The sequence below is a fragment of the Poromitra crassiceps genome, assembly GCF_964638095.1.
Source record: "Poromitra crassiceps genome assembly, chromosome: 7".
In the NCBI taxonomy this organism is placed as follows: Eukaryota; Metazoa; Chordata; class Actinopteri; order Beryciformes; family Melamphaidae; genus Poromitra; species Poromitra crassiceps.
In genome coordinates this window covers 32,790,133-32,812,147 of record NC_139628.1, presented here as the reverse complement: position 1 = coordinate 32,812,147, position 22,015 = coordinate 32,790,133, and the positions used below count along the sequence as shown (strand labels likewise).

Sequence of the window (22,015 nt, the reverse complement as noted above, 5' to 3'; positions counted from 1 at the left end):
TTTCTTGATGGCAGCGTGTCTTTGCTCCATGTCCCTCTTCTCCCTGGCAGAGTTGAGCACGAGCTGAGTGTGCTGTGAGACAGAGACAGAGATGCTGTTCACCTTTCAAGTACACTAATACATATATTTTCATATTGATAACTCTCATGATGCATTTGCACTTAATTATATCTTTTGCATAGCTACGACCAACATTTTTACACTGTTCTATTTTTTTCACCATTTTTGTCAAGACAAGCATTATCCAATATTTCAATCAAATCGACAAAAATATTATGGGTAAATGATGTATTAATCATGTTTGTGATGTGATTATGAGGAAGGGTGGAGGAAGAGAGACAGATTGAGTGCGTTTACACTGCAGATACTAGCTTGTATCCTGGTCAAGGTTGCATTTGGTTGCATTTCATGCGGATCTTAATATTCTGATCACAAATACAGTGGATGAATAGAATGACATAAATATTACCCACGGACACAGAACTCGCTCTGATCGCAGCAGCAGGTGAGCCAGTATGTTGTTTACATCGCAGCAATTGCGATTGGGTTTTACCGTAATAATGACAATAACGTAATATGATTTTGTGATTGTATTTCTATCTTTTTTGGTCCATGAAACATGGGGGGTGGGGGTGGAACCCGGTCCAACAATCGAAATATGAGCTTATCTTGCGTATTCCCCTAAATAAATATATGACAATCTCAAATCATATCAGAATGAAAATGTGCAGAAATGTTAAAGGCAGAGAAAAAACATTGAGAGAAAAAAGGATGAGAGGAGATGGTCTATGCTGCTGTCGTATATCGTCTTTCCCTTTTCCTGTCTATCTAGCTGCTGTTCTGTATTTCCTATTTCCAACTCTGCTTTTTCACCTTTTCTCCCTCGCTTTCCTGTCTCCCTCCTACAATCCATATACTTTACATTTGATATATGAGACAGACAGACAGACAGACAGACAGACAGACAGACAGACAGACAGACAGGTTGGAGACAGAGGTTATCACTCCAGACTTTGCGCTGCAGGAAACAGGAATTGGGAAGTGTTGAACCTCTCCCTGTGTCCTGTGCCAAATTGAGGAACATCAGTGGTTTCTCTTGCAGAGTCACACTATCCTTCTGAATCTCTGTCTCTCTCTGTCTCTCTCTCACACCCTCTTACTCTATTGTGGTTTCATCGGACCAGTGAGAGTTGACCAATTCACGTCCTGTTTCAAACCTGTGTCAGCAATATAGCAATATCACTAGTAATTTACACAATTATGAAGTTTTTGCCACTTCCACAGTCACGACAAGGAGCAGCCATCACTCACACACACACGCACGCGCGCGTGCACATGCATGCACGCACGCGCACGCACGCACACACACACACACACCCACAGACACAGACATGTGAAATATTTCCTGTTGTTGGGAACTTGCGACAGTGCTGACTTGTTCCTGTCATGATGAATGTGTGATGATGTCATCTTGTGACTCCCCTATTCACCTTATGTTCCAACACAGGGTTCAGCCAGTTACTTCCTATAGTGTTTACACTTCCTGTGACAGTACAGTACTAGTGAGCAGGTGAAACAGACGGTGTTTTGAACAGGAAGTCATAACACAACTGGCTCAAGTGGGCGGGGCTACATAAGGTGAATAAAACAATCTGGTCGTCATCATAAACTGTTCAAACTGTTGAGTTGAGTTAGAGGAGGTCAGAGAGCAGAGTGACAGTTACTCTCAAACTGTTGAGTTGAGTTAGAGGTTAGAGAGCAGAGGGACAGTTACTGTACTCTCAAACTGCTGAGTTGAGTTAGAGGAGGTTAGACAGCAGAGGGACAGTTACTCTCAAACTGTTGAGTTGAGTTAGAGGAGGTCAGAGAGCAGAGGGACAGTTACTCTCAAACTGTTGAGTTAGAGGAGGTTAGAGAGCAGAGGGACAGTTACTCTCAAACTGTTGAGTTGAGTTAGAGGAGGTTAGAGAGCAGAGGGACAGTTACTCTCAAACTGTTGAGTTGAGTTAGAGGAGGTCAGAGAGCAGAGGGACAGTTACTCTCAAACTGTTGAGTTGAGTTAGAGGTTAGAGAGCAGAGGGACAGTTACTCTCAAACTGTTGAGTTGAGTTAGAGGAGGTCAGACAGCAGAGGGACAGTTACTCTCAAACTGTTGAGTTGAGTTAGAGGAGGTCAGAGAGCAAAGTGACAGTTACTGTCAAACTGTTGAGTTGAGTTAGAGGAGGTTAGAGAGCAGAGGGGCAGTTACTCTCAAACTGCTGAGTTGAGTTAGAGGAGGTCAGAGGTCAGAGAGCAGAGGGACAGTTACTCTCAAACTGATGAGTTGAGTTAGAGGAGGTCAGAGAGCAAAGGGACAGTTACTCTCAAACTGCTGAGTTGAGTTAGAGGAGGTCAGAGGTCAGAGAGCAGAGGGACAGTTACTCTCAAACTGCTGAGTTGAGTTAGAGGAGGTCAGAGAGCAAAGGGACAGTTACTCTCAAACTGCTGAGTTGAGTTAGAGGAGGTTAGAGAGCAGAGGGACAGTTACTCTCAAACTGCTGAGTTGAGTTAGAGGAGGTCAGAGAGCAAAGGGACAGTTACTCTCAAACTGCTGAGTTGAGTTAGAGGAGGTCAGAGAGCAAAGGGACAGTTACTCTCAAACTGTTGAGTTGAGTTAGAGGAGGTCAGAGGTCAGAGAGCAGAGGGACAGTTACTCTCAAACTGCTGAGTTGAGTTAGAGGAGGTTAGAGAGCAGAGGGACAGTTACTCTCAAACTGCTGAGTTGAGTTAGAGGAGGTCAGAGGTCAGAGAGCAGAGGGACAGTTACTCTCAAACTGATGAGTTGAGTTAGAGGAGGTCAGAGAGCAAAGGGACAGTTACTCTCAAACTGCTGAGTTGAGTTAGAGGAGGTCAGAGGTCAGAGAGCAGAGGGACAGTTACTCTCAAACTGCTGAGTTGAGTTAGAGGAGGTTAGAGAGCAGAGGGACAGTTACTCTCAAACTGCTGAGTTGAGTTCGAGGAGGTCAGAGGTCAGAGAGCAGAGGGACAGCTGCTTCAAACAAACTTGACTATTTATAAATGTTTTCCTTTCTTTCTCGTCCCCCAATGCAACAACTGGAAAGTCTCTGCATTCATCTTATCTCAACCTGCAACAACTTCTACTCTACTCTTCAAACTCTATTTCTGCCTTTCATCATATTGTTATTCCATGTAGGGTTGTGCGATGTCAACCAAATAGCCACCGCGATGGTTCCACAGTTAAACATTGCGAAGGACGAATCATTTTTGAAGTCGTTGCAGTGCCGTTGTGCAGCTGCAATGCATGTAATGTTTACAGCAGGACAGCTGAGCTCTACATGTCATGAGAGCCCAGAGCCAGGCGACTGAGGCAGTAGTATATTGAAAGGCGCAAAAACAAACAACGTTAACGTTAAATGTGTGTGTGTTGAATTTAACTGGCAGAAAATGGACAGAATTACTGGCGGATAACTTTAGATTTGTGTGTGCTCAGTTTTGAACCTAACATTACGTTAAGGAGAGATAGAAACACAGCAGCAGCAGCAGCCTACTGTATGTAATGGAGCGACTTCATGGAAACAGGCGAGTTGAATTCACAGTTGAAGACTTGTAACATTACTCACATTGAGTGGAAAACAGGAAAGAACGGGAAGTTTCTTCTTTGTCTTAACATTTTCACAACAACACAACCGACTTCTGTTTATCTTCCCCTCCTCCTCCTCCTCCTCCTCCTCTCCACTCTACCGCTTCCCTGAACTGGGGACAGGGTACGCTTGTTTAATGCCGCCCGCGCGCATAATTAATCACGATCGATGGTCCGATGTACAGTAGAAGGCTCAGAGGTCGATGGGTGTTCGGCCCATCGACGTCGGTCGATGCCATCGCCCATCGTGCCAACCCCAATTCCATGTTTCTTTTCACTTTGAACAACAGAGGAATTTTACCGTGCTTTCAGGTGACGTGACGCACCCTTTGGCGGCCATATTGGAAATCTTCGGCTCTCGGTTTAGGTTTAAAGACGAGCAGTTTACTGTGTCACACGGTAACCTCAATTTGGTTATCAGACTATTCACTATTTACTTATGACATTACTTAACTGACGTACACAGCCACACCACAAGAATCTACCTCTCTGCTACAAGGTTTGTGATGCAACTGCAACATTTTATACACATATTAAAGCAATAGTTCACCCGTGTGCTATATGACAAACTGCACCTGTTTCAACTGGCAGGAGCCCCTCATGAAACAGGTGAAGAGTTTGTCGATCTACTCGCCTTCATGATGAGGGTGAGTAGATGCTGACAGAATTTTCATTTTTGGGCGAACTGTTCCTTTTATGGTGGGACGTTACCAGTAGAAATGAGAATATCTTTGGGTGTAACCCTAACACCTTCTCACCTCTTCGCCGAGCATGCGTCGGTAGTCGTCCAGCTCCGACAGAGACTGGTGCCCCTGCTGGAAGAACTGAGCCTGCGCGTCCATCAGAGACAGCATCTGCGAAGGACCAAGGGAGAGAGCGTTTCAGAGAATTCTTACATGAATCTGGCCATTTTCAAATAGATAATGAGTAACTGCAGACGCTCGCTAAGTGATGGTTTAAATAACCATGAATATCTTATTATGTCATGTGATTTTCTGTGATTTACGCAGACGGTCAATTATGCTCCCGACATGCTCAAATAATGCTCGTATAATTAATACCTACAAAAATGAAATCTTTCCCCATGGGACTTTAGAGAGAAAGAGGGTGAAATAGAAGTCCTGTGTGGCACTGAATAACATTTCCAAAGGGTAGAGGAGGCACCGAACAAGATATCACGAGAATAAGAAATTCAACAACCGAGCCTCCCAGAAAAGCTGAGACCAGTTATTATGTGGGATTTTCAACCCGGTTTTCTGTTTCCATGGCACGACCTACTGAGGCTTGAGGAGAGTTAAGCCCATGGCACACCAATCAAACATTCTCCAACATGGTTGGCAGTTGTTGGGAGAATGTTAGCCATGGGCTAAACACAGACAAACAAGGATTGCACATGTTGAATCTGACCAAACAAGGACAGACAGCCACATGGCACACCAAACAAACACAAAGCAACACAAATGATTAACCAAAGCACAAGGATATAGACAGACCAAAAATCACATCTCGTTATTTTGTAGGAAGTGTGGGCTATAATAACGTTCGAAGTCAAAGCCACGTGTGAGATGTCACAATCACTTTGATTAAAACAAGACTGTGATCAAAAGAAAATGCAAAGACAGGTTTTCATTTCCTGACTATTGGTGATTTCACAAAATATTTACACAATTAGATTTTTGATAAATAATCATCAGTAAGGTGGATATAATGACTACGTGGGAAAAGGCAATTAATACAACAGCCAACAGTTTGGCAAGTTCAGAAAATGACATCACTTTACTGTAATACGATGCTGATATTACAATATCCAAAATCTAAGACGATATCTAGTCTCATATCATGATATCGAGATAATATCAATATAGTGCCCACTCCCATACTACAAGGAGGAGGTACAAAAACAAAACCTTCTGCATTTCAACATAAACTCACCGCATTGAGAATGTCTGTCTTCTTCTTGGCCTCAATGACATTAATCTGGAATAAAAGGTAAGTGTGTTTAGAGAGACCCAGGAGCCCACAGCCATGCCCTGGAGCAGCCATGCCCTGGAGCAGCCATGCCCTGGCACAACCATGCCCTGGCACAACCATGCCCTGGCACAGCCATGCCCTGGAGCAGCCATGCCCTGGCACAGCCATGCCCTGGAGCAGCCATGCCCTGGAGCAGCCATGCCCTGGAGCAGCCATGCCCTGGCGCAGCCATGCCCTGGCACAGCCATGCCCTGGCACAGCCATGCCCTGGCACAACCATGCCCTGGCACAGCCATGCCCTGGCACAACCATGCCCTGGCACAGCCATGCCCTGGCACAGCCATGCCCTGGCACATCCATGCCCTGGCACAACCATGCCCTGGAGCAGCCATGCCCTGGCACAGCCATGCCCTGGAGTGAAACGCCGCGGCTGGCCTGTTATCATTCAATGCCGGCTAGGAATAAAAATTGAAGATGTCACATCTTTGAATGCACATCAAATTCTAATGTACAAAGATAAGCTCTCCAAGGAGATATCTGATATGATAAATATCATGATAATTATGGGTAAATACCACATTCATTGTTGTAAATGGAAACATCATTCAGAAACCCTCACTTAACTGTTTCAAAAATGAGCTTAAAAAGTATTTTTCTTCTCTTGCACTACTGGCTGATTCAGCCAATAAAAAAGTTGTATAGTGCTGTGTCACGGCATCTGGTTTTTTAAATCAGGAAGAAATGATGATTGGGTAGATCTCTGCATATCGGATACGGTGTAATTATTTTGTTGATTGGGTCTCTAGAATGTGAAAATGCGCCTTAAAGATATGTTGTTGTTTTCTTATGTACTTTTATTTATATTCAAATTTAGAAAGAAGCCTTGCTGTTCTGGAATATATGTTTACAATCTTAATGAATGCAAAGTACTATTCCTACGAGAAATTGTATTGAATTGATGTCAATAATAAAAAAAAACACAAAAAACACAAAAGCACAAAAGCAGCTCCACAATCATCAATCTTTTTGGTGCCAGCGCTGTGTTTGTGACACTGCTTATGTGACACATGTTCTGTTTGTGCTTTACTACAGGACTTCACTCTGTCTCTATTAGCCCACCTCAACTTATTTCAAAGGGAGAATTGCAGTTGCTCATCTTTCCATCTACAAACAAACTGCCTTCTAAATTCACTCTGTCCTCTCCTCAAAAGCTGCCTGTCATTTGAACTTTGCCATCACTTACATGTAACAAAGAAAACTATTATCTCAGAGACAGAGCAGAGAGAGAAGTCCCACAGAGGCTGGATTTGAGTTGTTTTTTGCAACAAAATTCATAACCTTGTTTTAAAGACCCATGAGACATGTTCTAAACTATTAAAATACCATAAAATGGGACCTTTAATCAAAACTGTTTATTTTGACGGTGGACCCATACAGGCCCATATCTTTCCGGTGGTGCGTGCTCTCTCACCTGCAGGACGTAGTCCAGGGCCTCAGAGCGGAAGGTCCTGCGTGCGTTGAGCAGAGCGTTGCTGGCCTCGTCCACCTCATGCTGTTTCCCCCGCGGAGCCTGAGCGTTCCTCGACAGCGCCCCCTCCAGGTTCTCGCTGGCACCCTCAAACTTCTTACGCACATCCTTGAACCGACGCACATCCCTGGAGGGCAGGGTGGAGGACAGTTGAGGAAAACAGAGCGACAGATCTTGTTAATTCATCCATGAATTTTTGTTTTCTTTAAACACAAAACTGGGCGTGGCAAGCAATTTACAGGCAGGAATAATGGCGGATACATAATACAAAGAGGATGTTTTGCATTCTTATTGAAATGTAATATCAAGATCAACACATGCAGATTAAGTGCAGTGGGTTAAGAAGGCACACTGAACATATTTGTGTCGTGGGTTCAAACCCAACTCATGTCACATGTCATCAACTCCCCCTCTCTCTCTTTGATCTGCCCACTGTTTATCTAATAAAGCACAATTGGATGAACAGAAAATGAGCATAAGGAAGAGAGAAGGGGAATGGAAGAATGCAATGGCAGATCCTAAACCTCTAGAATATATATATATATATATATATATATATATATATATATATATATATATACCGTAAAACTGCCAATAAGGGCCCGGGCGCTTATTATGCTAAATCAATTTGGACCAGGCGGTAAAAGGAAGACCAGGCGGCAATTAGAGTCAGGCGGTTATTTCCATTTGGGCATAATTGAGCCAGGCGGTTATTATTTTTTTTAACATAAATGCCTGCTCAGCAAAAACGTAAAGTATCAAATTGCTTATTTAAACCAGTGAGATAGTACTTAGTACACACAAGAGGCTAGGTACAGGCAGTTTAAACCAGTGAGATAGTACTTAGTACACACAAGAGGCTAGGTACAGGCAGTTTAAACCAGTGAGATAGTACTTAGTACACACAAGAGGCTAGGCACAGGCAGTTTAAACCAGTGAGATAGTACTTAGTACACACAAGAGGGTAGGTACAGGCAGTTTTGACAAAAACAACAATAACAACGGTATCCAAAAAAATATTCCATTTCCGGCCCGGGCGGCAATTAGAGTCAGGCGCTTATTATGCTAAATCAATTTGGACCAGGCGGTAAATGGAAGACCCGGCGGCAATTAGGGTACAGGCGCTTATTGGAAGAATTACGGTATATATATATATATATATATATATATATATATATATATATACAGTATATATATATATTAGCATAAGGAGAGATAGATGTAAAATATCTAAGGAGAGATACATGTAAAAGAGAAGGGGAATGGAGGAATGCAATCCTAAACCTCGAGAATATATATATATATATATATATATATATATATATATATATATATATATATATATTCTCGAGGTTTAGGATTGCATTCTTTGCATTCCCCATATATATATGGGGAATGGAAGAATGCAATCCTAAACCTCTAGAATGTATATACTGTATATATATTAATATATATAAGGAAAGATACATGTAAAAGATAAGGGGAATGGAAGAATGCAATGACAGATCCTAAACTTCTAGAATATATAAATAATATATAAATATATATAATATATAAAGATACATGGAAAAGAGAAGGGGAATGGAAGAATGCAATGTCAGATCGTAAAAGTCTAGAATATATTTCCATAGGATGTGCTAATGGTCTGAAGGCATGCAAGGGAGTGGCCCGCTAGTAAGTAGGTGGCTGTGTATGTTAGAAGTTATGCGGTGGAAAATAGCTGCTCGCCGGACGGGGACATCGCAAAACAAAAGGATTACACGAAGCAGATGGGGAAGGCAGCCAAACGCAGCCCACTCACTCTTTCACAAAACTCTGCAGCTTCAACTTGACTGACTTTTGTGTGGTCTCAATCACTTCCTGGTAGAGAGAGAGAGAGAGAGAGAGAGAGAGAGAGAGAGAGAGAGAGTTAGGAGGAGAAGGCAGAGACAAATATACTACAGTTAAACTGGACACACATACCACCACATACTGTGTGATAAGCGGCATAACTGGAATGGAGATAGTGGTGCAAAGAAACTGACACAGACAGGCAGACAGACAGACGGGCAGACAGACAGACAGGCAGACAGACAGGCAGACAGACAGACAGACAGACAGGCAGACAGGCAGACAGACAGACAGACAGGCAGACAGACAGGCAGACAGACAGACAGGCAGACAGACAGACAGGCAGACAGACAGGCAGACAGACAGACATACAGACAGGCAGGCAGGCAGGCAGACAGACAGACAGACAGGCAGACAGGCAGACAGACAGACAGACAGGCAGACAGACAGGCAGACAGGCAGACAGACAGGCAGAAAGACAGGCAGACAGACAGACAGACAGGCAGACAGACAGGCAGACAGACAGACAGGCAGACAGACAGACAGACAGACAGACAGGCAGGCAGACAGGCAGACAGACAGACAGACGTGCAGAACGACAGACAGACTCACCCCCTGGGCCTCCAAGATGGTAGACAGCCTTCTGGAGAATTTTTCCAAGCATTCCTAAAGACAGAAGTCATTTATTTTACAACAATTCAATGATGTAATGACATTCAGCCATAACAGCCACCTCAGCTCAGTATCCCAGGTTCAATGCAATCACTCTCATTCCCACAGCAGAGGATAAGATGGATGCATTAAATCCCAGTCCGTTTGGACCCTGCAGCCTTTTGATTTATAGCCACTAATGAAGGCGTTACGCTGTGTCTAACTTGAGATAACACGTACTTTCAACAAATCATTTGTTTGGCAAAGTTTGACCATAATGTCCCATTCATCATCATAACCATGTCAGGAAATGCTTGTAAAGCAGATCCACATTATGACTGTTTGGGAGTAAGAAATAAAAGTGTCACATTCCAGATGCGTTTAAGAGTTGTAAAAACATGCTTTGGGGTAAACGCATCGCATGGCTTATATTTTGACATTGTGAGTGAGAGCAGAAGTAGCTGAAGGGTTTGATGTATATATGTATGTAGTGTTAAAGTGGTGTGCACTGTCACAGTTTTAAAATGTGTATTTATTTATGAACACACTCCAGGCTGGTTCCGTAGGATCCCATTGGTTGGTTTGAACAGTGCAGGGGGCTGGAGCAACGACCATATATGGTAATCGGGGTCTATCTGACATCACCTAGAGCCGTGTTCTCGTTCAAATATACATTACATTACATTACATCATTTGGCAGACGCTTTTATCCAAAGCGACTTACAATAACACATTTTTGTCAGCAATAGAGCAATCAACTATGGAGCACAGTCTATGACAACTACAAATTCTGAAGGAACAGTGGTACAAGTTTAGTTTAGGTTAGTATTTTTTTTTTTTTTTAAGAGAGAGAGAGAGAAAGAAGTTAGATCAAGAAGGGCCCAGATGGAGCCTGAAAAGGTGTGTCTTTAGTCTTTTCCGAAAGATCGGCAGTGATTCAGCCGAAGGTGGAAGCTCGTTCCACCATTGAGGTGCCAGGGACGAAAAGAGTCGAGATTGGGGTGAGCGACTTTTGAGCCCCCGTAGCGAAGGACGGGCGAGGCGACCTGCACTGGTGGAGGAGTGAAGGGAGCGCTGAGAGGTTTGGAACCTGAACATAGATTGCAGGTACCGGGGAGCTGACTGGTGTACTGCCCTGTAGGCCAGTACCAGTGTCTTGAATTTGATGCGAGCCGAGATGGGAAGCCAGTGGAGGTCCTGGAAGAGGGGAGTGACATGAGAGAATTTGGGTTGGTTGAATACCAGACGAGCTGCAGCGTTCTGAATGAGCTGAAGCGGTCGGATGTCAGTGGCAGGTAGGCCGGCCAGGAGCACATTGCAGTAGTCCAGGCGATAGATGATAAGTGACTGGACCAGGAGTTGAGTCGCTTCTCTTGTGAGGAAGGGACGGATTTTGCGGATGTTGTAGAGGGAGAACCTACAGGAGCGTGCTGTCGCAGCTATGTTGGCTGAGCAAGACAGCTGGTTGTCAAGGATGACCCCAAGGTTCTTAGCTGTTTGGGAGGGAAGTACAGTGGTGTTGTCAATGGAGATGGAGAGATCTGCGAGAGGGCAGTCTTTCCCTGGGAGGAAGAGTAGCTCTGTCTTACCAAGGTTGAGCTTGAGGTGGTGGGCAGACATCCAGTCGCCAATGTCTTTGAGGCATGCAGAGATGCGAGCCTCGATTTGAGTGTCGGAGGGGGGGAAGGAAAGGAAAAGCTGGGTGTCATCAGCATAGCAGTGATAAGAAAAGCCATGAGAAGAGATCACATAGGCAAGAGATCTGATATAGAGAAGGAAAAGTAAGGGGCCCAGGACTGAGCCCTGGGTGACACCGGTGGTAAGAGGGCAGGATCTGGAGAGGGACCCTCTCCATAAGACCTGGTATGAGCGGTTCGAGAGATAGGAAGCAAACCAGGAGAGTGCAGAACCTGAAATGCCGAGGTCAGACAGAGTGGAAAGAAGGATTTGGTGGTTGACTGTATCGAAGGCAGCAGACAGGACAAATCAAGACAAATCTTGTAACCTCTCGTTGAGATTGAGAGCAGTCTAAATCACGCACATTTTTGCTAATAGGGATAACGTTCACATACTTACTTATACATACTTATATGCCTGACACCCCTCCAGGGGTATAGACCGTCACATATGTTTACCTCATTATTTGAAACTTTGGCCACGTTTAACATCCAATATTGTAACAGTATATAAATAACAGTATGACACAGAATATGGAAAAGCATAATAGGGACCCTTTAAATAACTGCTGACAGCCGGTATGTCAGTGTGTTCCACTCACCCCCATCATGCTGTCCCCGGAGCAGTGGTGCCCCAGCTCCTTCAGGCCGTTGACAAAGCTCTTGCTGGTCTGGCAGTAGGCCCGGCCCGCCTCCAGCATGGCGTGGCATTGTTTCACCAACTAACACACACACACACACACACACACACACACACACACACACACACACACACACACACACACACACACACACACACACACACACACACACACACACACACACACACACACACACACACACACACACACACAGCTGTCACATCTGGTCTGCACTGCATCCTGATCGCTTCACTGATGCTCGTAGGGAGGAGTAGCATACATCATACAAGTTGAAAAGCCAACTGCATCGATTTGTCAGATCCATTACTTTTGATTCATATCATATTATGGTACATGTAGGAGTCCAGCTCACACCAGGATTGTTAGATTGACTTATTTTTTATTTAATTAAAATAAAATTGAGCAGACGAACCTGTTCCTAAATGCTGTTGTTCCTGCTCTGCACAGGTATATATAAATATATAAATATAAATATACATACAGTATATATATATATATATATATATATATATATATATATATATATATATATATATATATATATATATATATATATATATATACTGTATATACTGTGTACATATGTATGTTCTGCTCTAGAATCCCCAAAACTGTAGTTAGAGCCGCAGCACCTTCCTTTGGTGGGTCAGCCCATTGAGATATATGGACGGTTTTACCCCACTCGCTCGCCAGCCGTATAACATTTTGTGGGCGTTCCCACACACGCCGACTGTCTCTCTCTCTCTCTCTCTCTCTCTCTCTATATATATATATATATTTAAGCAATATAGCATGAGAGCAAGTGTGTTGTGGAGAATATATCCCGCTGATAAGCTGTTATCCCACTCGGCCGATAACAGCTTATCAGCGGGATATATTCCACAACACCACGCAGCTCGAGTGCTATATTGCTTTTATAAAACGGTTTCCAAGTATAATAATATAATAATAATAATACTATAAGTCCGACTGGCATGGTATTCTGATAGAGTCAGTTGAAACACTACTGTAAGGCGGGACCTCTAGCAAGAAGATAGACGTGCGGGTGATTTGATTGGATCGTTCTGGAGACTGAAGTCGACATTGGCCAATCCTGGCGCTTGCTGAGAGCTTTTTGCAAAGCCCGACACCAGAGCCGTATGCCGACACCAAGTAACGTTACGTCTTATTTAGAAATGCGGGGTTAAGAGTGAGGGCGCGCGAGAGAGGGGTTAAGACATTAGCCCGCGTCTATTCTTGTACAAAACATCATTTTCTGCGAAGTATTAGTAAAGTTATAAGCGAAGATCGATTCACAAGGATCTGAAAGCTGTCTCCGCCATTTTGTTTTTGAGGTACATTTAGTAAGAGAGTTGCGCCATCATGCGTCCATAATGACTCATTGTACAAAGACTTGAAGGACTAGTGACCCTCCATACAGCAGATCAGGAGAAAGCTGTTTGGCTCGAGCGCAGCGCTGCCTTTTAGTAAGAGAGTTGCCATGGCAACCAATAACCCATGGCCATGGGTTATTGAACTCGGTTACTGGAATTATACAATGGCTGTGAACCAATCAGATTGCTTGATTTGAGAGAGCCGTTTTATAAATATACATATATTATCATATATATACATTATATTATTAGCTGAGGCTCTTATCCAGAGTGAGATGTTTGCTTATTGTTTTGCTGTGTCCTTCCTCTCCTGCTCAAGGACTACGTGACTATATAAACATTTACTTAGGAACTTAGTTTGTTACCATATACTGTGTAAGAAGAGGGAGAAACTTGGACAGCACTCAGTTATATTCTTTACAGCAAATAATAGGGGTGGGAATGGAAACACCAGATGCCCCAGATACGATATTATTACAATACTTAAGTCACGGTACAATATTATTGTGATATTGCGATATGCTAGTTTTGCAATATATTGAGTATTGCAATATATTGCGATGTATTACCTTTTTCCCCACTGCAAATTATGTCTATCTGTTGTATCTGTTTTCATCTAAGATAAAGTTTCCAGGTTGTTGTTCATCTCACTTCAATCACGTTTATTGCCGTAAAATTGTCAAGTCGACAGACTGACCAACACTGTCATAAATGTTGCATGATGCACCTGTCAATTTATATCATAAAATATCGCAATACTACAATACATTTGTGGAATACGATATATTGCCACACAAAATACCATGCTGCATCGAGCCCTAGAGAATAAGGGATTAAAGTTGACGTTGATGTCATCGGGGAACAGAAACCTAGTGAACGATGACAGATGTGAAACTACAGCACACGCTGTACAGTAAAAACACAATGGGGAATCAGGGCGGTAAGAACAATCAGCGGTCAGTTTGCAGGACAATACGATGGGGAAGCGGTAAGCGAGGCTGCTTCCCATTCAGCTCCAGGTAAAAACACACTCTCACTTCACTGGCCCTTCACACGAGAGGTACCCCATCATCTGACAACTTCCTCTATGTGAGAGACTCAGTATGACTTCATATTGTACTATATACACACACACCCATTGGATTTACATGTGTGTGTGTGTCTCACCTTGTCTAGTCGCGTCTCCAGTTCACTCACATCGCTCTGGACCACTTCAATGTCGGCTCTGGAAGTGGCAACACACACACACGGGCACGCACACACACACGCACACGCACACAGAAACACAGTCACACACACACACACACACACACAGAAACACAGTCACACACAAAATCGTTAGTTGCGAAGCTCGTTAGAATTAGCCTACTGTACTGTAACAACAATACCGGAAAAGAAGTAGGCTCTCTTGCTAGTATTTCTTTATGAAAGTAGAGGCACACATCTTAATTTTTCCACACATCTATTCTAACCACAATGTAAATATAAGCTCTTGAATTTGACTGCGTTTAAGTGCGTTATCTTTGATTTTTTTGAGGGCCTTCTTTTTGGTTGCTTTTCCTCTATGTGCACATGCATGCACACAACAGGTCTGAGATGCACGGCTAGTTTGTGGGTTTTCTGAGTAAGAGTATCTCTGTCTGACTTCAACAGCTCTGCCCTGTGGTTTCCGCCGCCTTCCACCATCGACACAAGAGATACACAGAGAGAGTGGGCTAAAGGCCTGAGAGAGAGAGAGGGGGGAGGGAGGGAGAGAGAGGGAGAGAGAGAGAAAGAGAGAGAGGGGGGGAGGGAGGGAGAGAGAGAGAGAGAGAGAGAGGGGAGGGAGGGAGAGAGAGAGAGAGGGCTAAAGGCCTGAGAGAGAGAGAGAGAGAGAGGGGGGGGGGGAGAGAGAGAAAGAGGGGGGGGGGGGGAGAGAGAGAGCTAAAGGCCTGAGAGAGAGAGAGAGAGAGAGGGGGGAGGGAGGGAGAGAGAGAGAGAGAGAGGGGGGGGGAGAGAGAGAGAGGGGGGGGAGAGAGAGGGCTAAAGGCCTGAGAGAGAGAGAGAGAGGAAGGGAGAGAGAGAGAGAGGGGGGGGGGAGAGAGAGAGAGAGGGGGGGGGAGAGAGAGGGCTAAAGGCCTGAGAGAGAGAGAGAGAGAGAGAGAGGGGGAGGGAGGGAGAGAGAGAGAGAGAGGGGGGGGGGAGAGAGAGAGAGGGCTAAAGGCCTGAGAGAGAGAGGGGGGGAGGGAGGGAGAGAGAGAGAGAGAGAGAGGGCTAAAGGCCTGAGAGAGAGAGAGAGGGGGGAGGGAGGGAGAGAGAGAGGGGGGGGAGGGGGGAGAGAGAGAGAGCTAAAGGCCTGAGAGAGAGAGAGAGAGGGGGGAGGGAGGGAGAGAGAGAGAGAGAGAGAGGGGGGGGGGAGAGAGAGAGGGCTAAAGGCCTGAGAGAGAGAGAGAGAGAGAGGGGAGGGATGGAGAGAGAGAGAGAGGGGGGGGGAGAGAGAGAGAGAGAGGGGGGGGGGGAGAGGGCTAAAGGCCTGAGAGAGAGAGAGAGGGGGGAGGGAGGGAGAGAGAGAGAGAGAGAGAGAGGGGGGGAGAGAGAGAGAGAGGGCTAAAGGCCTGAGAGAGAGGGGGGGGAGGGGGAGAGAGAGAGAGAGAGAGAGGGCGGGAGAGAGAGAGAGAGGGCTAAAGGCCTGAGAGAGAGAGGGGGGGGGGGGGGGAGAGAGGGCTAAAGGCCTGAGAGAGGGGGGGAGAGAGGGGGGGGGGGAGAGAGAGAGAGAGAGAGGGGGGGGGGAGAGAGAGAGAGAGAGGGGGGGGGAGAGAGAGAGAGAGAGAGAGAGGGCTAAAGGCCTGAGAGAGAGAGGGGGGTGAGAGAGAGGGGGAGGGAGAGAGAGAGAGCTAAAGGCCTGAGGGGGGGGGGGAGAGAGGGGGAGGGAGAGAGAGAGAGAGACAGCTAAAGGCCTGAGGGGGGGGGAGAGAGAGGGGGAGGGAGAGAGAGAGAGAGAGAGAGAGAGAGCTAGAGAGAGGGCACAAGGACAGACAGTATCTGTTTGTCTGACTGAAGGTCCGTGTTTGTTAGTGCAGGGACGTTTGCATCGAGGTCCGAGGTCACTTGAGGACCGGTCCCGGGCCGTTCAAACGGGACCGGACTTTACATGACAAAAAAGCCTGCTAAGACGAGGCGGGAGGAAAGAAGAGAGGAAGAAGAGAGAGAGAGAGAGCAAACACTACTGAAAAGAGGACGACACAAAGATGGCTTCACTCGAGAGACACTTCCTATTCAGCTCTCGCTGAAAGAGTGTCACAGTTGTTGAGATGTGTGTCAGAGAGAGAGAGAGAGAGAGAGAGAGAGAGAGAGAGAGAGCGAGAGAGAGAGAGAGAGAGAGAGAGAGAGAGAGAGAGAGAGAGAGAGAGAGAGAGAGAGCGAGAGAGGCAGAAAGAGCTGAAGCAGAGTTTCCGTCGCGGTTAGCCCCACTTCCTGTCTCTCCTGTTGATCACCTCGAGCACATCTCGCCTGGCTTCCTGTTCCCCTCCACAGTGCCCCGCCCCCACCCAGCCGTCGCCGAGGCAACAGGAGGCACAGGCGTTCTGACTGAGCCGGCAGCGTGTCGCGAGCCGAGCAGCAGATTCTGAGTCAGAAGAAGTCAGGCCAAACTCTGTCTTCTTCTCTTTCCCCTTCTCTTTGGATGACTTCTTCTTCTGCTTTTCCGCTCCTACGGCTCACTATTCCTGGAAATAATAGGGCTGCCCCCCTATTAGTCGATCAGGGCGATGAGCAGAGTCTTAGGCTTGATTCATGCTTCGTCGCGCTAAACACTTTTGAAGCGGTCTCTCAACACTTTTTTTCTGTGTGTCTGTTCTGATGTCATATCTGTCGAGAGACCGTTTCGAAAGTGTCGCGAAGTCGACCGAGTTTTCATTCGTCGCAGGAAGAAAAGCTGTGCCTTATCGTTCAAAAGTGACCAGCGAGTGAGATTTTGATGCCATCAAAAACGACAAAGCACGGACATTCTGTACATGTGTGTGTCATTGTTGTCGTGTGTGTGTGTGCAGCATATCTCTTGACAACCGTTCGTCCGCTCTACGTCACACTTGGCGGGTGTATTGCGCTGGGGGGCCAAGGAGGTGCGACAACAACTGATCGACTAATCGATTGATCGCTTGACCCAACGACTATTAAGTCGTTATAAATAAGTCTAACAACAGCTCAAGCCGTTTGCCGAGGCCTCTCCCCTCCTCCTCCTTCCCCCCATCCACTTTCCTTCCTTCCCTGACATGAGACTTCAGCACTGCAGCTGCCACACGTCAAACTTTCCACCGCTGTGCGAGCCTGGTAAATACACTATAGAGGAGGGCGAGCGACCGAGCGAGAGGGGGAGAGAGACCACCGTTAAACACGTGAGACCAAGGAGGACAGACAGAGCAGAAAGAAGGCCACTGCCGCTCTCTTAAGAGGCAGAGTGCCAGAAATATCACGGGCACACCCAGAGCCAGCTCTGCCAAACCGGTCTTTCACGAGCCACTTGCAAAACCGACTTAGGGGCACTTCCCTTTTGATTACGCCAGATGTTGCGAGTGTGTTGAAAGAAATCACAAATGAGATGCGGGGAGAGAGTGCTGTGTCTGCTGTTTGCCTTTTCCCACCCGATTCACCCATTTTTGTGTCTAAAAGGCAGGAAGGAAGTGACACAGGTGCGAGTGTAACGTGGCGTTGTGTTGGTGGTAATTGCAGCAGCAACCCATGTTAAGGGCTTGCCCAGGGGTGGATTCGAACTGCCCACCTTCGGGCTTGCTGGACGGACACGCTAACCACTGCACCAAGAGAGCTAGCTCCCTTTGGAGGAGCTGATTAACGGGCCTTTATACTCGGGGAGTGAGTTGAACCAACCTACTCGCTACCACTCAGGACTCACATTCATTCGGTTACACAAGCAAGACATTAATGAGGGTTTCCAACTTCCAATCCATTTAGGTGATCCGGTGCCGGGTGGGGGGGTCGTTAATGTCTTGCGTGTACCTGTGTTACTTCCTGACTCTTAGACACAAAATGGGTGAATTGGGTGGTAAGTGAAAAAGGCTAATGAAAGCTTCGTTACGAGGTAGCTAAGAGGTTTTATACGTACAAAATATGTCGGCTACTGTTGACGTTGACGTGTTACGATATCAGCCATCGTCATGCAGAATCCCATGATCAAACTGACGGTCATAGCATTGAATGTGCATGGCGTTGTTTATCATGTGTGTGATAGACAAACAGAACTGTGTATCCCAATAACTCCATATCACGATTTCATCCCAGATCTGATTCTATTGAAAGGCGATAAACAGGGAATGATATTGAATTGCTGGCCGGCCCTGATATTGAGTGTCTTTCTACGGTGCCGACGCGCGACACGTCACAACGCAGAGAGAGGAGTCACGGTGGGGTCAGGCAGCAGATCAGTGTTTTCTGCCCTCCAGGCTGCAGCGGGCGGCTCCTTTACGGCTGACTGCGTTTAGTTTGACCCAAGGAAGACCCATGACAAGACAAGACAGGACAAGACAGGACCCCACCTGCAGTTTGAGAATAGCATCAGCAGTTTCAACTGAGCCCAGAGCCTCAGATGAGACTGATTAAAGAAACGTGTATTTTGTGGTGACATCACACACTGACAAAACCAGTAGTGCAGTAACTTAAGTGCAATTTTGAGGTACCTTCACTTTGAGTATTTCCATTTACGTAGGCTAATAGGTTTTTAGACCTTCACTCTACTACATTTCAAATTGAAACATATTGTTCTTTTTTACTCCACGACGACACTCCTCTGACACCTGAAGTTAAAAGTTACTTTGCAGAATAAGGTTTTGCATATAAAATGTCAGTTAAGGTTTTGCATATAAAATGTCAGTTAGAGTTGTTCATAATAATGCAGTATCATAGTTCAAGTGACCATCTTGAACAACATTGACCTACCTTTGCAGGTCAATGCAAAGGTAGGTCACCAAAAATGGCTGTTCTTCAGAATGAATGATTTTACATTATATACATCAGTCGGCTACCTATGTAGAATTTTGGCAGGGTTTGCACTTTTACTGGAGTAATATTCCATTAAGTTATTTTGTTTGGGATTTGAGCACTTCTTTCACTACTCATTGCATGCATTAAAATGTTTGGGGTTTTTATTTCTGGAGATTGGAAAGTAGACACAAGAATACTTCCACACAGGCCTGTAAACCAGAGATGATAGTAGACTGGAGGGTGAAGGGTGAACCCACCTTAACGGTTGAATTTACCTACCATTATCAGCAGAGTGGAGTTTACAAAGTTTTTCTTTTTAGCCTGACATAAAACGTTATGCAACGCAACCAACTGACAGGGTTTTTAGAGGAAATACATAAGTATATTTTTTAATACGATCAATTTTGGTTCATAATGCTGGTTATCTGCTGCTCCTGTCTGGAGGTCAGAGGTCAGCCACCGTTGAATCGATCAGACTAATTGGCTTCTTACCTGAAGCGGGGCGAGTCTTTCAGACACTCTTCAAAGTCCAGCTTCACTGTCATCCTTTCACTGTAGCTGCCGAGTAGCTACACCAATAGCTCAACTATTACTGATAATACTGACGGAGGGGAGGGGGGTCGGCTTGGTAAAGTGGTGTTTAGTTCTCCCTTGAGACAGTTTCCGTGAAATACATGACTGTTGTTTCCGATGTTTCCTCTCTCGCTGCCTGCTCGGGGTTTTCTTCAAAGGACGCCGCGTCTCCTCTTCTTCTCCTACATCCGAAGAAGAAGACTTCCGAAGTAGCAGAGTGAGTGAATGCAAATGATAATTACCGATGTATTACCATTATTCAGTCTAAACCCCTGTGTCGGTGAGAGGAAATGCCACAAAGTGTCCACAAAGTTTGTCGGAAAGAAAGGGCTGTTATCCTTAAAACCAAAATGTGAATATTCCCAAGTGACGAGCCGAAATGAAGTCAGACGATTACTTCAGTCGCTTCCCCAAGCAGCTCTCGCTCTCTCTCGCTCGCTCTCTCTCTCACACACACGCGCGCGTGCGCGTAGGAGGTCCACCCTCCATCTCTATTTCCGGGTTTCTTTGCTCGTGTTGTGGTTTTGCAGTTTGCAAATAATAATTTCGTTAAACATGAGACGTTAGGCTAAAAGCAAATTTGCTTTTAAGGCTCACATCTTAATCTTATATAATTACACACATGGGACTGCAAATGCATAAAGAAGTGCATGATGAAGAGCATGGGATTATGCTACTAAAATATGATCTTATTCTGACATTTGATGACTGTGCCTCCTTCAGATCAGCCTCCTGGACTGTTAAGGGTGTGTATTCTCGTCTAGCAACCTTCTCAGACTTTAGTCTTTGTTGGGGAGCAGCTCGGCTTAATCCTCTCTGCAAGATCCATTATTTTCACGTCTCACCCATAGGTTTCACCAGGCCAAAACAATCCAAACCGACGTTGAGCAACATAAAGTGAGGTAATCTGCTCTGCTCTCTGCCACCCAGCTGTGTCTGAGGAGAGAGGGAGCTTATAATTACTGCTGTCTGGCCTCCTGTCATCATCTGTCTCTGAACTACACAAACAAACCTATCTATCTATCTATCTATCTATCTATCTATCTATCTATCTATCTATCTATCTATCTATACCAGGGGTTTTCAAAGTCTGAGACTGCGAGCCTCCCCCCAGATAAAGGAAAAATGAGCCCCCTTCTCGCTCAAATTCTGGATGCCCATGGGATCATGATTATGTTACTTGATCCCATACACACAACAATTGAGCCAAGATAGCCTGATATTGCTGTTACATACTAGGCTACATAAAAAGGTTTGTCTGAAGGCATTTATTAGTTTCTGACTCTGGGAAAGTGGGAAAAACTGTCAAATTCCACGAAACTACTGTATCTCTGAACTACCTCTTTAATAATCAAATCACACATTTAGGCTATTATATGATCTCATTTTAATAAGTCATTTTCACTTCCATTCGGTGAGCCTCCCCTGAAACTGCTTGGAGCCCCCCTGGGCAGGCCCACCTCCCACTTTGAAAACCCAGGGGTTTTCACCCTGATCTATACCAAATGACTCCCCCTGCTGGCCAGAAGCCGTCACTGCAGAGTGCATTCAGCCTGACAGTAGCCCAATATTTCACCTGGAAAACAAGAAAATTACTCAAATAAAATAAAAATTAACTGGACTTAAAATGAAGAGATGACTATTAGAACTGATGACGCGTCGTAGATATGAGTCTTCACGTCTTAATTTTATTCATTTTAAATCATAGATTTTCTTATATACTTTGTTGACATCTTAATGGATGACTGAAATGAATACTCAATATGTGTCAGGAGGACCCCCCTCCCCCTTACTTTGCTCCATATGGATGAATAAACAGAAACATCCCTTTTGTGTTGTCAGAGCAGCATTTACTTCACTGCACTGATCACCAGCCAGTAGATTAGTCACCGAGTAAAATGTTCATAGCCTGAACCATCTATTTTCCCTCCCTTTCTTTGCTTTTCTGGCGACACATCACGGGAAGGGCGTAGTTGGGTCTGTTGTTGCTAAGTTTCATAAAAAATAAACAGGACATAAACTCAAGAGGCTGCCTTTACAAAAATAATAATAATAAATAAATAAAATGTATTTAAATGTGAGTACATGTGGGATTATGGTGGTATAATATCATCTCTCTCTCTCTCTCTCTCTCTCTC

At 45.2% G+C, this 22,015-nt stretch overlaps 1 protein-coding gene across 2 annotated transcripts in view; it reads right to left on the bottom strand.

Annotated features, from left to right (window-relative positions):
• acap1 (ArfGAP with coiled-coil, ankyrin repeat and PH domains 1) overlaps positions 1 to 20,297 on the bottom strand; it is a 36,530-nt gene extending 16,233 nt beyond the window's left edge. For both annotated transcript variants that reach the window (XM_083640498.1, XM_083640499.1), the window contains exons 1-9: positions 19,797 to 20,297; positions 14,499 to 14,556; positions 11,899 to 12,018; positions 9,582 to 9,635; positions 8,941 to 8,999; positions 7,083 to 7,266; positions 5,573 to 5,617; positions 4,399 to 4,494; positions 1 to 72 (exon numbers count right to left, since the gene is read on the bottom strand). The exon at positions 1 to 72 is cut by the window's left edge and continues 3 nt beyond it. In XM_083640498.1, the coding sequence (XP_083496624.1) occupies positions 1 to 72; positions 4,399 to 4,494; positions 5,573 to 5,617; positions 7,083 to 7,266; positions 8,941 to 8,999; positions 9,582 to 9,635; positions 11,899 to 12,018; positions 14,499 to 14,556; positions 19,797 to 19,849 (741 nt within the window). In that variant the 5' untranslated portion in view covers positions 19,850 to 20,297. The remainder of the gene's footprint in view (positions 73 to 4,398; positions 4,495 to 5,572; positions 5,618 to 7,082; positions 7,267 to 8,940; positions 9,000 to 9,581; positions 9,636 to 11,898; positions 12,019 to 14,498; positions 14,557 to 19,796) is intronic.
• Between the last annotated feature and the right edge of the window lie 1,718 nt (positions 20,298 to 22,015).